General features: G+C 37.2%; 1 protein-coding gene across 14 annotated transcripts in view; it reads left to right on the top strand.

Annotated features, from left to right (window-relative positions):
* Positions 1–15,896, top strand: part of LOC6506783 (hepatic leukemia factor) — a 53,778-nt gene extending 37,882 nt beyond the window's left edge. For 4 of the 14 annotated variants that reach the window (XM_032454698.2, XM_014909413.3, XM_032454694.2 and 1 more), the window contains 5 exons: positions 10,880–10,921; positions 12,408–12,562; positions 12,881–13,109; positions 13,582–13,823; positions 13,896–15,896. In XM_032454698.2, the coding sequence (XP_032310589.1) occupies positions 10,880–10,921; positions 12,408–12,562; positions 12,881–13,109; positions 13,582–13,823; positions 13,896–13,982 (755 nt within the window). In that variant the 3' untranslated portion in view covers positions 13,983–15,896. Of the gene's footprint in view, positions 1–1,976; positions 4,825–10,879; positions 10,922–12,407; positions 12,563–12,880; positions 13,110–13,581; positions 13,824–13,895 lie in introns of those variants that run through there. The other 10 variants (XM_044714880.1, XM_014909416.3, XM_014909417.3 and 7 more) reach the window with 7 other exon arrangements.
* The last annotated feature ends 692 nt before the right edge of the window (positions 15,897–16,588 follow it).

Below are 16,588 nucleotides of genomic sequence, written 5' to 3' on the forward strand. Positions count from 1 at the left end.
GTCTTGTTTCTAATTAAAATAGTAAACAACTGATTAGATGTATGACTAGTTGTGTGAATTTTTAATTATTTTTGAGATTGTTTCGAGGGGAACTCGCGACTCTAGAGAGAAGTGACTATTCCGTTGCAAAGTGTCGATATAGAAGGGTCTGTAGAATGTCTATCTGCATCCCGCTGGCTGATATCATCCGACGTCAGTGACTCGAAACTCAGCCTCTCGTAGCAGTTGCGAGCTTGTGAGGCGCAAATGCCAAGAAAAGCTTGCCGCGCACACGTGAGCTGAACGAATGAGTGACTTTATAGCACTTACAATGTATATATAAAAAATATATATATAGCAGCTGACGTCTGTGTCGGCCTGAATTGAAATTGAAATGTATCTGCCATTGCCTCTGAAGTTGAATTAGCAATCCCTTCGAATGCCCTACCGCAAGAGAATTCGCATTTAACATTTTTTTCCCCCCACTATTTTGATCAACCAAATAATTTGCGACCTAGGCCAAACTGCGTTTCAACGAAGTCGGATAGATTATTTTTTTATTGGCAAATAGCACAGTACTGCTAAGTACTTCCACACACAATACACCCATGTATCTTATCAGTTTACGACTCTGGTACGAGTCTTGTATAATTCATTTTCCTACGGGAGTACTTGTTTTCCCCTTTTTTTTTGTAATGCCAATTAGAACTAGAAAATTATTTGATATGCCGTTAAATTGAAAATTTAATATCAATTATACATGTATTTTTGGCATTTCGCTTGTCAAAGGGGCTTGTTCATTTTCCCTTTTTTTTGGGTTATCCTTTCACCCTTTTGATCTACTTTGGCATAAATCCTTTTGAAAAGCGCGACTAAACTGCCACCATTTCTTCTATTTTTTTTCGACAAAAACCTGACCTCAGTTGGTCAACGTTGAGAAAATGCATTTGGTTTGATTAGATTTCGGAATTAGGCTGATGAGATTTTTATGGCAGATGATATGGAAATGCATATGCCAAATGGAAAATGGAAAATGAAAACTGACAAAAAATGAAATGTGTGGGTGGCTTACAATCATACCTATGTATGATTGTTTTTATTTTTTCATTCAGAGGTGAAATTCGCTATTGAAAATACTGGAAATGACCTTTTAAAGGCAGAATGAATAATTTGTATGAAATTGGTTGTGTGGGAAGCGGGAAAACGCTAAAATGGATAAATGTCAGTGCTGGTGGGAGGGCAGCCCCATGTCCCATGCATGGGAAATTTCCGCCACCCTTGACAAAACCAAATATCACTCAATTAATTCTCACTATATTCTACAATTCAACAATCTAAATTATTAAATAAAATGATGTATACATTTTTAACAATTTTTCCCCTCTTTTTTTCCTCTATTTCCAGGTAAGCATCATGTTTTGGATTGTGATTGCAATTTCGTTGTGAAATTGATTGTTTTTATGTTTTTGCTAAACATTTTCCTGGTAAGAATGTGCTTTGTTTCATTCACTAACATTTATCGAAAAAAAGGGGAGATTTGAAGAAGTATGGATTTTCAAAAAAATTCTGCAAGTATAGGGTTTAAATATTTTAATTATTTTATTCAATGAAAATTAAATGGTTTATTAAACCCTATTAAAAATATAAATTTATTTTCTTCGCCTCATATATTGTTTTAAAAATTAATCTAAAAAATAAATACATTTTTAAAACGAAGAAAACCCGTCTGAAGCTTAAAAAATCCACTCAAACAAATGAAACGAAAGCTTTTCGGGGCTTGAAACGCTCAAAACAGAGCTGCTGCTGCCGGCGGCGACGCTGGCTGTTGAAAATCTGCTTCCGCATTGACGTCGACGCCGGCGTTCGGCAGCGCAGCTCCCGCGAAGCGTTACAACTGAAGCAGCGCCGAACTTTGGCAGGCTGCGCGAAAGAAAGTAAACAGGCGGAATGCGCAAAAAAGCTAGCGGCCAGCGGGGGGGCTGGGCGGTCTGGTGATGGGGGGAGAGAGAGAGTGCTTTCATGCTTTCGGTTTCAAGTTTGGCTCTGGCGCTGCCGGCTGCGCAGTCGCCTCGGCCCCAATTCGTGGGGCTTTTATTTTGAGCGTCTTGAGCGTTGAGCGCTGTGGAGCTCTGGTGGGGTTTTGCGTTTGCTTTTACCCTTCCTCGTCTGCGCTGCTGCTGCTGCGGCGGCTGCTTTCCTCTGCTTTTCTCTGCTGATGGTCTGCGCGCGAAGCTGCGTTGCATGGCACTGGCGACGCGCGCGTTCACTCAACGTTCGCAGTCCGGCGGCACCGGTTCGGTTTCACGGCTCTCCACCAAAAAAAAAACAAAAAAACTGAAAACCAAAAACCCAAACCGAAACAAAATAAATTCAACCATCCAGCCCCCCCTCACTCACCCGCTCGTCCGCTCACTCACACACCAATACAAATACAAGCCGAAAAGCCATAAAAAAAATACGTATACGACGCGTGTCTTCGTCTTTAGCACGGCGCTTTCGAATTCGTGCGAACTTGTGAACTTTCGTTTCCTTTATTCGCCGTTATTTTCTGACCAAAGGAGCAGGCCTACCTTCCTAATAGCCACCACCCCCACCCACTTACCAGGAGATCTCCACTGGAATTAAAAAATATTAAAGTATTGTGAAGTGTTTGACAAAGAAAATGATCTCAAAAAAGTGAATTTTTGGCCAACAAAAAATAATATAAAATATATATTAAAATAAAGATATATATTGCCAAGCAGAAACAAGAAAAGTGCTTCAAAGTTTGCCCACAAAAAAGTAATAAATATATATATATAAATTCGAGAAAAAAACTCATAAAAGTCTGTCAAAAGAACTAGATCCTAAAATGTATATTTTATATATATAACTTGACTTGAAAGATATAGAAATTCTTATCAAAAATAAAACAGATACCACGAATACTTAATCAGACGATAAATAAATGCTAATAATATTTCAAATTTTTATCAAAGAAAAAAGAATTGGATACTATATAGTATATAGAACCAAAAACAACAACAATAACAGCAACTGTAGCTACGATCAGGCTGACAAATAGCAAAAACGCATAGCAGAAAAAAAGATAGAAAAAAATAAAACATTTTGTTTAGTTTTTTTTGTTGTTGTAGCCCGCCGTCAAGGTCAAACTTTTCTCATTCAAAAGCGGCGGGCAGCGAGAACGGAACCCCTTTAACAAAACGACGGCCCAGCCCCACAGACAACCACACACTCATATTTACAAAGATACAAAGATACACAGATAGATAGATAGAAAATGAAACAAAACGACGCTCAGTACGCGGAATAGTTGACAACAAATTAAAGCAACAACAACAGCAAAGCGTAATAATAGAAAAAGCAAACAAAACAAACAATAGAAAAAAATTGCAAATGCAAAAAAATAAAAAATAAAAAAGAAAAATAAAAAACTAAGCTAAAGCATTCTGAGTATTTTTTGTTTCGAGGTATTGGTGAGTGTAAGCTCGCTCGCAAAGCTGCTCTCGTTCTAGCCACTATAGTTGTTGCTATTGTTGTTGTTTTGGGCTAATGTTGCTGCTGTGCGGGGGTGATCGAGCAATTAGAATCAGCAGCAGCAGCAACAGCAACAGCAACAGCAGCAGCAGCAGCAACAGCAGCAGCAGTAACAGCGCGTGCGATAAAAGCTTTTGCAAACTGCTACTATTTTGAATCCGATTCGCATTTCAAATTTTGTTGTTAATTAAGTCGACAGACAGGCAGAAAAAAAAAACAAGAAACAGTGACGTGCAACATGGACTACTGAGTGATATATGCAATAAGTAACTTGCAATTGAAACGAAAGAGCCGAGCTAATTGTGATCTCAGCAATGAGAATGGACTATCAAATGCCGCCGCCAGCATTGGCGCTACAACAACAGCAGCAGCAACAGCAACAGCACGGCCTGCAACATCAACAAAATCAACTGCAATTGCTGCAGAATGTGCAGCAGCAGCAACAGCAACAGCAGCAACACCAGCAGCAACAACTGCTAGGCAACATGTCGCAGACAGCGGCCTTGCCACCGTTGAGCAGTTTGCCGTTGCAGGTGGTGCATAATCTGCCACATTTGTTGGCTGGCAACAGCAACAATGGCAGCAACAACAACAACAACACCAGCAACAACAATCCCAATCTCAATGGCAATTGCAACAACAATCTGCTGCGCGGCAGCATGCAACACCAGCAGCAGCAACAGCAACAGCAGCAGCAGCAACTGATCAACAATCTCAGCAACGGCAACAATGTTGCAAATGGCACTCTGCCACCGCCAACGCAATTGTTGCAGCATCACTTGCAGCATTTGGCGCATGTGAATGTGAATGCGGCAGCTGCAGTGGTTGCAGTGGCAGCCAACAACCTGCAACAGCAACATGCGAACAGCAACAGCAGTGCCGGCAACAGTAACAACAGTAGCAACAATAACAACAACACCATACTCAATCACAACAATCTCAATATCATAATCAATAACCATGCCTCCCTCAACAACAACAACAACAATAATAGTAATAATAATAACAACAACAACAACAATCCAGCAACACCAAATGCAAATCTCACGGCAGCCAACAATGCCACGCCCACAGTGAACACCGCCTCAACGGTGGCGCAGCAACAGCAGGCGCACGAGAATAGTTTGGTCAACAGTCTAGTGGGTGTAATCAACAATACCAACAACAACAATAATAATAACACAACAAACAACAATAATAATAGCAACAATAATAATAATAATAATAACAATAATGGCGATGACAACAATCGCTGGACCCAGTTCCAGGTGCAACAACTGTGGAAGCAACACGCCAACTATTTAAATGGTATGGATTTTCAATTCGCATTGCAACATTGGATAATGGTTTTAAGGTTATAATAAGGAATATATATCTATACTATAGTATCTATAGCTATAGTATAGTAGATACTACTATCTTTTAGTACCTAGTACATGTTTTTTTGGGAAAGCATTAAAACATAAAACATTAATGGCCTTTTTGGGAATGGCAGGCTATTAAAGCCAGGCTAAATGCCTTCACAATTGTTAACTGAAATCAGCCATAAAAGTAAAAAAAATAATTCAAGTTTTTAAATAAAGTTGTTTTATAACTTTTATTAAAGATACAGATAGATAGATAGATATATTTTCAGATACATTTATGAATGCGATTTAAAGTTTAAGTCTCTCCTTAAAGACCTTATAGATTGCTACTATTTTTGACTAAAAATAAAGCTTTTAGTTCTTCTAGCTCTGATAAAAAGTATCTAGAATCCGAAACTAGAATCCCCTTCCATTGCTGATGACCTTCATCCATTAAGTTCTTTTGCTTCCTTGTCGCTACCCTGCCTCTTCCTGCAATTGATTGTACGCCTCGCTAATTATTCTCACCCCAAAGCCAACCCGGCATACGACCCTGATGCGGTGACAAAGTCAGCTTAAATCGATTGGCGAAAAACCGCACATGTTGCTGCCACTATATGGGGGATTTTGGGGGATATTTGGGGTCTGTCTAATTGAGGAGACAACTGACACGCCACGAGGGGTGGTGGCTGCAACATGCAAGAGGTGCAAGACTGCTCTATGGGTTCAGTGCTCAGAGCTTTCGGATCTGACATTTCCGCGTGGGGTAGGTTAGGCCAAGTGGCAGGCACAAGAAAGAGGCAGACTGGGGCAGGGGGATACTCGACGAGTATCTCAACTTTCAAACCTTTCGGACTCTGGGCTCTGACTCTGGTGGCTTTTCACAATCACTTTTGCTTTCGACTCCAGGCCGTGCTCTCGGCAAGGGCCAAAAACCAACAACTTGTTCGGCGCGACATTTCCAGACAACTTTCGTTTCTGACTTTTTGGTGCTTTCCATATATACTCCACAATATATATACTTGTATACTATATATATTTTTGTATAAATATTCCGGCTAACTCTTTTTTTTTGGCTTTATTATAATAGTATGTATTTAAGAGTCGCCTGCTTCGGCCTCTTGGCGTTTTTGGCCTTTTGTTGTTATCGCCCAGAGTTGATCTGTCAAAAAAAAAGTAAAAAAAAAAATAAATTAAAATATAAACAGAAAACAAGCAACAAAAGGGCAAATTTTTTTATCTGTTTTTGTTTGACATTGCGCCGCATAATTTATATGTTTGTCCGGGGCAACAATATCAAATTCATAAGCTGGTCTTTAGCTGCCGAAAAATGCGTTTTTACTTTCATTGAGGCAAACGCCGCCGACGCTTACAACAACAACAACAATACAGACTACTATAACAACAACCAAAAGGCAACATCAACAACAACACAAGCAACATTGCCGTTGTCAGCTACTCTGCCGGCTTAGCAACATCACCAAAAATTAACTTTCACTTTTTCGGCAGTTTTTAAATTCATTTCTTTCTTTTGCCTTTTTTTTTGGTAGTTTTTTTGTTTTTGATATTTTCTGTGGCTCTGTTGGCTCTTCTTGAAATTAAAAAAAAAAAAAGAGAAAAAGGAGAAAAAAATGTTGAAGGGTTCCAGTTCAGCTTAAAAGAGTGGGAAATAAATATAATTTTATCTTAATCAAAAAGTGTACAATTTCGAAAGTTGCCAAAAAAAAAAACAATGTGTGTGAGTTTGGGGATTTTTGTTTAATATTTTCTCATTAACTAAAATAGTTGTAGATTTTATTTTAAAGGGTTTAGATGTGAAAGAAAGCATTTAAGGTTTTGTTGTTAAGAGAAAAGAAAATATTAATATAATTTAATTTTTAATACTTTTTGAATCATTTTATAGTAAAAAAATGGCATATTTTCTATTGAAGTTTATAGTTTTCTATTCTCTATCAAATAATATAATAATCCCCCCCTTTAAAAGTCAAATTTCAAACACTTTCCTATCATTTCTTTATTGCTGGAACCAAGTCTCATATTTTCAGAGACTTGAGCTTGTTGTGGCGCCTTAATCTCCGCATTCATGACTTCCTTTCGTTTGGTTTATCTCCCAGAGGGGGGAAGCTTACTGGCCAGCGGAGGTGCATCGCCAGTAGAAACATGTCCGAGGGGGATACCACACTAATGCGACACTACCTCGAGGCGTCACACACTCACCCAGATAGGCGGCCTGCCAAAATGCAACGTATTACAGTTATTTCAATCAAAGCTCCCCGCCTAGTGGCTACTCGTCTTGGCCAAACGCAAGATTGTTGCCAATTTATTGTTGTTTGGCACACACACACACCGCTCACACACACCCACCACACCCCCCTTGCTGCGACAAACACTGAAAGTCACACGAAACCGAAGCCTGGTTGCAGCGATTGCGCAACATGCGCGCTGCTCGTACAACGGTAAAACGTGCGAATTGCTGCGACGGCGGCCAGGTGAGAAACTTGAATCAGTGAAAGTGGCCGAAAGAGAGCTTTTTGGTTCGGCTTGTACGGGACCACGAGGCGTATGAGCGATCTGTTTCACACGTCGTCGCAAAAAAACGACGAGAAAGAAAAAAAAAAAAAACAAAGACCAGAAGCACTTTGATTGAATTTACTGTGTTTTGATTACGTTTTGGCCCGACCACGCCTACCTCCTCCCAACTTACCGCCACCGCCCCTCTCCACCTTGGAGCGTGCTCTGCATATTTGAGGCAATTTTTTTTTTGTATTTGGGTTTTGATGTCTCTGGTTGTTCGTGTTTCAGCCGCTTCAGACCTGTATGGCATGAGTCTATAATTTGATAGAGCCAGGCCAACACGATACGCGATACCTATGATTATCGGTTTCGCTTCCTTATTTCTGCTAATTAACGAACCGTTCCAGCTGCCGTACTACTTCGGCTTTCTTTCCAAACGAAATTGAGCTAATGGGTTGAATGGAAAAACCATGTAGCGAATTGTGTCTCTCAGACTCAGACACTGTCTGAGCATTTTTTCACTTTCCCCCACCAGCTTTTCCATCTCTTTGGCCAATTAAACTATTGCAAAATATCTGCCATGCTATATGCGGCTGTCTTTCATAATTTTCCATCAATTTCGTAATCAGAAAGAAAGCGGTGCTTCGCCGTTAGGGAAATCGCATTTAAGGCAGCCACTCAGATATGGGGTCTTGGAGAAATGGTGGAAGAATTAAATGGCACAGCTGGATCTGCAGATTAGTGACAGAAAATTACAGTTTTAAAGAAAATTTAATTTTAAGATTTAAGTGGTTAATAAAATTGGGAAAAGAGCTAGAAACTATTGAAAATGTATTTAATAAATTGATCAAATGGAAGCTTTCATCTTTTATTTAATTCAAAAATGAAAAAATCATTCACAAAATCGTACAAAGTATTATTTTTCATAAATATTTGAAAAGTTTCATTATACTTTGTCATAAAAAAACCACATAATTTTGAGAAGTTTTTTAAACAATTCTAAACCAACAACAAATGGATGGATGTTTTGGACTAAAAATAAAATAATTTTTGGTAAATAAATGGAAGATTTATTTATTTTCCAAGTAGAGTAATATTTCCTAAAAAATGTCTTAAAAGATTTATGTCAAATTTAGACTTTTGCTTTCTATTAAAAAAAAATCTAAGCCAAAAAAAATATACTATTCAAAAGCCTCTCATGCTAACAACCCGGAAATAAAAATTACACTACATTTTCCCACACATAATTAATTCCACAAAAAAATAAAACACAAAAAAAGAGTAGTAGATAGTAGAAGAAATAAAACAAACACACACAAACATATACTAAAAATAGTTAAAAACTAGAAAAAAAAGTAGAAAAAAAATGCAAATGAGCGCAAATACGGAATGAATTCAATGCACACCAAGCCACAACAAAAAAAAAATAAAAGGAAAAACAACTAAAACCAAGTAGAGACAGCACAACAATCGAAAGTGTTACACTTTCTGCACTTCACCAACAACAACAACAACAAGAGACAGAAACAACAACAACAACAAGCAATGGCAACAAACCATAAAAAGAAGAGTGCGATGTACATACCGTTCCTACAACGATGTAATACAACGAAGCACTCAAGCGCAGCAGCGACTGAGCAGTCGACAGAGGCAGAAACAACAACAACAACAAAAAACCCGTCACAGTTGCGCCATCGATGCCGGCAGCGACGCATGCGCAGAGAATTACCTGGTCGGGTGAAAGAGGGAGAGAGAGGAAGAGAAAGACAGGTGAAAGGGGCGGACAGCGCGCAATCAGAGTTGTTTTTTTTTGTTGTACTTGTCTTTCGACGGCTCAAATGCAAAAAGTTGCATAATTTTTCCACTACTTTTTTTTCTACTTAATTTCATATTTGCTCTTTTTTTTATTACTCTTGATTTTTTTTTATAAAATTTAAATATCTACTTTATTCGCATAGTAATTCTCTCACTTCATTGATTTTATTATTATTGTTATGATAATTTAGAGTGTTGGATCGGGTCTCGCACGAAAAAAAAACTTTCGCGTGGAATTAATTTTCATAAATATTCTTCAATGTCGTCAATCGTAGAGCGTCTTTCGTTGATTCTGGGAGATTTTCGTATTTTTTACTGAAACTGGTTTTCCTCTTTTTTTGGACTGATGGACTGATTATTTGGGGATAGTTTTTTGGGGACTTGTTTTCTGGCTGCAAGCACTCTCACTTTCATTTTGTTGCTCGACCCGGGAAGACGGATGTTGCATGAAATCAAAAAACTTAATTGGTTTATCAATCAATCGATGATAAACAATAGAGATACAAGTTTAATTATTGCAATTATTAATAAAATTGATTAAAGATAAAATAGTAATTTGGAAAATAATTTGGGGAAGAAAATTGAAAACACTAGTTCCACTTCCTCGACTGGCAATCCATCAAAATCACTGTCACTAAAAACTAAAAACCGCTAGCAACCAATTTTTACGCTGTTTCATACTAAAAACCCCTAAAAAAAAAACTACAAAACAAAGGCAAAAAAGTGAAAGTTTAATTCCCAAAAAAAGAAAAAAAAACTATATACATATTTCTGAAAAACCTAGAGTCCATGGTCCACTAAAAATTGTGGCCAACCATTAACACAACAAAGACCACAAAGCCAAAAATTGACAAAAAAAAAATAATAATATTATCAGCTCCATTAAAAAAAAAAACTATGACCAAAAAAGAAAGAGAACAGAGAGCTTTTCACCTGAGAAACAATAAATTTGTTGTCGTAGGCCCGCAGACAGAGAACTCTCTCTAGGTCTGTCTCTGTCTTTGTATCTTTTTCTGTTTCTTCCTATCTCTTTCTAATGAAAGTGAAATACAGACCAAAAACGCACGAAAATTATGCAAATTATTTTAATTACCAAAAATGAGAAATTTCGTTGGACGAACAAAGAAAAAGAAGTGAAAAAAATTAAATGCCCCCAACCAGAAAAGGTAAAAAAAAAAAATAAAAATAAAAACCCGAAAAGGTGCGAGGGCTCCCAAAGATGACACAGAAAAAAAATTGCTTGACCTACTTAAAATGGCAAGAGAAACTGAAACCGAAACTGAAACAGAAATCGAAACTAAGGCAGAAAGCCGGAGAAGAAGATGAAGTTGAATTCCTGTTTTGGGGCTCGCTTCTAAAAATAAAACCAGCGACCAGATTCCTGCTGCTTAAGACACAAATCAACAATGTCGATGATGACAGTGAAAGTGAAGCGATGAAACCGAAATAAATTCAGATCCGATCCGAATATCGAACATCGAAGACAATAAAATAAAAGTAAAAGTATCTGTATCTCATTTGCATCCTTTTAGGGCTCTATATGTCAGATCCTCATTTTAACCTGCATTTGTTTGTGCTGTTCTTGAATGTTTTCTTTTGTTTTTTGTTTGTTTGCTGTTTTTTTTTGGAAGAATCAATATTGTATTTCTTTTCTACTATCTCTCTTTTTCGTTTCTTCTGTTTTCCAGGCAGGAAATCACCATTTTTGGGTTTCATTTGCAAAGCAAACGGTAATTTGGTTATTGTTTAAGTTATTTTTTGTTCTATTTTTTATTGTTTTTAAAATTTTTTACAATTTATTTTGTTTATTTATTGTTTTTGAAGTTTTGCATGATTTAAAATTTATAGTTTTTCGAGAGGAAGTCAGTATTTGTCTCAAAAAGTCTCAAACTTTCTCAATTTTAAGCCCGCTTTAAAAGAAAAAAACTTCAAAACAGGTATTTAGTACTAAGCCTGCTTACCGCAACTACCTAACTGGCATAAATAAATAAATCTTCCAACAAGTGTCTAATTAAAAAGTCAAAAACGAACGCCGAACGGAAAAGTTACTCATACGCCCCGTTGTCCCAGCCATTGCAATTGCAGATCTCTGCAAGTCCTAATCTCTGCCAGATATTACTTCACACCAATACTGTGATGGAGAAATGGACACTTGAGCATTTCACTTACGGTTTGGTGAGCACATCGAAATGAAAAGATATTACTTCATTGCACACCGACCAGAAATGTGTTTGCCGCCGTTGCCGCCACAGCATAAGAAACAACGAGGCAAGCCGCAAAATGGCATAAAATTTCGCAATAGTCGGTAATGCAAAAAAAAAAAACACAAAAAAAAGCGGCAGTAGCAACAACTGTAAAAAACATTCGCAAATGAAAGTGAGAGTGAATAAGAAAGCGGAAACTATTGCGAGCCGAAGAAACCAAAGACGGCAACTGGTTTCTGTTACTGTCTGTGGCCAGAAAACTCGTTTTACGTTTTATTTTTTTTTGGTGGTGGAAGAAATCAAAGCAAAGAAGTGGGGAGCAGACCAAAGCCGACGAAAGCAGAGAAAGATCATGCTCAGCTGCGTCTGCGCAGCGTCTAAGCCGGGCTCAATTGCCGGCAGAGCAGTTGCTGCGCAGTCGCAGAGGCTTATATTAGGGCTAAAAGCTTTTTTGAGTGATTTTTTGTCATGTTGCTTTTGTTTGTACTTGTTTTGTTTTTGGTTTTTTTGGTTTTTTTTTTTAATGTTGCTCTTTTTGCTGGAAGCGATAAAAATCAGTTTGAAAGCTGCAGTAAAAATTTCACTTTCGCTTTTCGTGTGCTGTCTGTCCGATGCTTCCTCTTGCCGTTGTTTGCTTTGTGTGTGTGATTTGTTTGTTTGTTGGTTTCTTTCTTTTTTCTTTGTATCTTTACTTTTGTTTTTTTTGTTTGTCTACAACCCGTTTTGTGGCCAAAATGCTGCTTGGCGGAAATTTTGCGGAAATAGTTTTTACCTGGTGGCATGTAAAGGTGCGACGTTCCCAGGCACTTCCAATAGAATTATATTGGTTTATATAATAGAGAAATGTAGAGAGTACTTGACCCACTTTATAAAGCAAACAGCCAATGTCTCGGCCATCTTATCAGGGACACTCGGCGCCCCTTTAATATTTATAGACCGAAATCTAATCAGTTAATGACCATTGTGACTAATTGAATTGCATTTCTCTGTTCCTTTCCCAACTATTTTGCAGGCAAATCCACATCGAATAGCAAAGAAATCATCTGCCCGGATGACAAGTACAAGGAGGAGGGCGACATCTGGAATGTCGAGGCGCAAACGGCGTTTCTTGGGCCCAATCTGTGGGACAAGACCCTGCCCTACGATGCCGACCTCAAGGTAACACAAGTTAGTATCATTTCTATCATCGCTGCGTAGTGGCTGCGTCCTTAAATACAATGTCCAACGGTCAAAAATTTATACACACAAGCTCAAAATTTATACACTATACACCAACACCAACACACACACACATACACACTCTTATGGAGTACAGTCATGACAAAACACAGACACGGAAACAGTTTACTTGAATGTTATCGGTTGCTTATTTAGTGCGAGAAGTGTATTCTCATCATCAGAGCTCAGAGATCGTGTGACTAACCCCCCCTAGACATCTCAGTGTTCTGTTTTTCATTTTGGTTTTTCCCATTTTCCGATTTGTAGTATGCCGACCTAGACGAATTCCTGTCGGAAAACAATATACCTGATGGCCTACCCGGCACACACCTGGGCGGCCACTCGGGCGGCCTGGGTCACCGGTCCGATTCCCTGGGACATGCGGCGGGACTATCGCTCGGCCTGGGCCACATAACCACAAAGCGGGAGCGGTCGCCCTCGCCGTCCGACTGCATCAGTCCGGACACCCTAAATCCTCCATCGCCGGCCGAGTCAAGTGAGTATAATATTCCATCGCGATACATTCGATAAATCGATAGTTGTTCGATTAAAATCGTTAGAGAAATCAGAGATTCCTTATTCATTGATATTAATTTAAGAAAAATTGTACACTTTTTGATTTTTGTAAATTTAAAATATATTTAAAACACAAATGGAATGGACATTGCCTCTAACTTAAATTATTAAATGTGTATAAATTAATTTAAGTTACCCACAAATGTCTTATCAAATGCTAAATGTTAATTGAGACACACAACGAAGGACAATGACAATGATTGTCCTTCCACCAATGATTCCCATTCCAATTTGTGCAAATTTTTCAATTTTTTAATTACCCTTTTTCAATTTCAATTATAATTCAAATAAAAAATACGAAAAAAAAATATTCAGGTTGATTTTGATTATGATTTTAATTTAGCACGAACAGTCTGTGAAACATTGTTAACATTTAGTATTTGATATTCCAGCATTTTCGTTCGCCTCCTCGGGCCGTGACTTTGATCCGCGGACCCGAGCCTTCTCCGACGAGGAGCTCAAGCCGCAGCCGATGATCAAAAAGTCACGCAAGCAATTTGTTCCAGATGAGCTCAAGGACGACAAGTACTGGGCCCGCCGCCGGAAGAACAACATTGCCGCCAAGCGATCCCGCGATGCCCGGCGCCAAAAGGAGAACCAGATTGCGATGCGTGCCCGCTATTTGGAGAAGGAAGTGAGTACTCCTTGACATAAAATCTATAAAATTTTTTAAATAATATATATCTGTAAATAATTTCTAAAATAGAATGCAACATTACATCAGGAGGTGGAGCAGTTGAAACAGGAGAACATGGACTTGCGTGCACGTCTATCGAAATTCCAAGATGTGTAATGATAAATACAATTTTGTGACTTGGCCTGAGGACACCACAACAATTAAATAATAATAACTATTGATAAAATTACAATAATCGTAATTATGCTAAAACTACTAATAATGTTTAGTAATGCAGACATGAAAACCTACACTATCTGAATATATATGCAAAGTATAATTATTAAGCAAACACACACCCGCACACCCCTCACACACACACACACACACACACCCACACGCCCAGAAGGCGGTGTCGTTCTCCGGTTAAATATTTATTTAATTCTAACCCAGTAAATTAACTAAAAAAAAAAAAAAACACTGGAAGAGAAAAGAAAAACATGGAAACTAACAAAAAAAAGAAGACGAAACGTTTTTAAGAATAGCCAAAAAAAAGAAAGTCTCACTGGCAGAGTCCCAAAAGCTCTGCAGCCGAAGCTTTTTGCCTTTATCGTAGCATTCTTCCGAGCGCAATCAGAGAATCCTAAAAAAAAATTAAAAAACAAAAAAACAACACACGAACACACCTGTAGAACCCGAAACCTAGAATTGTTATCTTTTAAATTGTTTGATAGTTGTTTAGTCTAGTTTTACGCAACCTTTCTTCTAATCACTCTTTCTTCTGCAACTTTCTACATAATTTTCGCCCTTAGTTCTTCCTATTCTTATACTTCTATTACTTTTTTACCGCTTACGACTACTATTTTAACATTTATTAATTTTTTTGTAATTAGTTTTCGGTTAAGTTTTGCTTTAGCGATTAGAGAAAGGAAAACCACACACACAACAACTTCATATTGTAAATAATTTCGTTGCCTTTTTTTCAAATTAACTCGAGAGGAGAAATATAATATAATAAAAATAAAAAGCATCAAAAAAATCTTGTATAAAAAATTGCAAAATGAAAACCCACAAAAAAAAAAAAACAAACATGAAAAATGAAAAAAGAAACGCTAAGAGAAAACCATTTAGAAATGAGCAAAGAACTTCCCTCCTCAGTTGCCGGGCACTTGGCAGCTGGTTAGTTTAAGCGAGCTATGATTTTTATATAAACCTAAACACAAAAAAAAAGATATCAGAAAATCCTAAAAAAAATTATCAGAAAAAACAAAACCTGACGGACAGACAAAGACAGAAAGGATAAACTAGAAGTGAAATAGTTTTCGTTGTTAATTTGTTGATACTAAAATAACCGACCCAGAACTAACCCCAGACATAGTCAGTCATGGTTCGAGCAAGTGAACTTCTTTTTCTTACTATTACTAACCTACCAACACGCCCCCTCAACATCAACCCCTGCCTCTACTTTTCTTTCAAATTTCTTTCCCTATTTAGTTTGTAAAAAATTTTATTTGTTTAATTTTTATAACGAGAAAAAACAAACTATTTCTTTTGGTGTGATTTGCAAGATCTTAAACAAACGATAAATAAAAAGTTTTTACATAATATTAATTAAGTATGTTACTTTAAAACTTTTAAACCTATTTGGCACTAGTTAAGTTAAATAATTATTATTATTATTATTTGTTATACATTTGAGTTACACTTACCTGCATACAATTATTTAGATTTTAAGCAAAACCAACAAATATATGAAAACAAGAGAAAAAGAAAAAAAAAGTAATCACAGACCGAGAGAAAAATTTATATTTTATGTTCAGAAATGAGAATGGAAGCTAATACTAAAAAATGGAAAAGTTAATTAAGTTCATTAAGCACTTCTTCTTAACAAATTTCAATAAGTTTTATTTATTCTATGGAAAAATGTGCAAAACCAACAAAAACAAACAACAAACCTACAAAAACACAAAAGCAAAGATTGATGATTGAGGCGAATGAGAATGAGTAACAAACAAAAAAAAAATGAGAAAGCAAACAACAAACATTTGTGTGTAATAATAAAATCTAAGCGTTGCTTTTAAATATCGAAAACCTCGTTTACATTTTGTTTTCTTTCCTTTTACTTACTATCTATTCTATCTATCTATCTCTCTATCTATCTATCTATGAGCCCCGCCCCCATAGCCACCCCAATCCCCACATATAGCTCATTGTTAGTAAATATCTAAGACACCAAACAAGGATCTCAAGACAGAGTTGAAGAAATAATACCTAAAGCCGTAACCGTAACCGTAACCGCAACCGAAACCGAAATCGAAACTAACCCTAACGATAGATGCAAGAACTACACAAATTATATAGTAATTTACATTATAGCATTATATAGCAATATATACCTAGATATTTAGCCACGGATGCGGGTTGCACCTGAATGATAGCTTCAGTTTTTATGCCCTCCCCCCCATTATTAAAAAAAAAAAATGTTTAGTTTCGATTAACAACATATAGAACCCCAAACGAATCGAACCCAAAAGCCTTTTGCACTGCTATGAGACCACCTAGAGAAAACAACCACAAAAAAAATGAAAAACAAAAGATATTGATGATGAAAGGGAAACCCACTAATAACCCAAGAAAACGTACGGAAAATGTTGGGTGTCATTTTGCAAAATGATATGAATTTTTGAGCTTCGGTTGTTGAACGAATTCACACACAAGTATATACGATAACGATAATGATTTATTGATAACTCAAATAGCGGACTTGAAACCCCATTAACTAT

Source organism: Drosophila ananassae, chromosome 2R (assembly GCF_017639315.1).
Source record: "Drosophila ananassae strain 14024-0371.13 chromosome 2R, ASM1763931v2, whole genome shotgun sequence".
Taxonomy (NCBI): domain Eukaryota; kingdom Metazoa; phylum Arthropoda; class Insecta; order Diptera; family Drosophilidae; genus Drosophila; species Drosophila ananassae.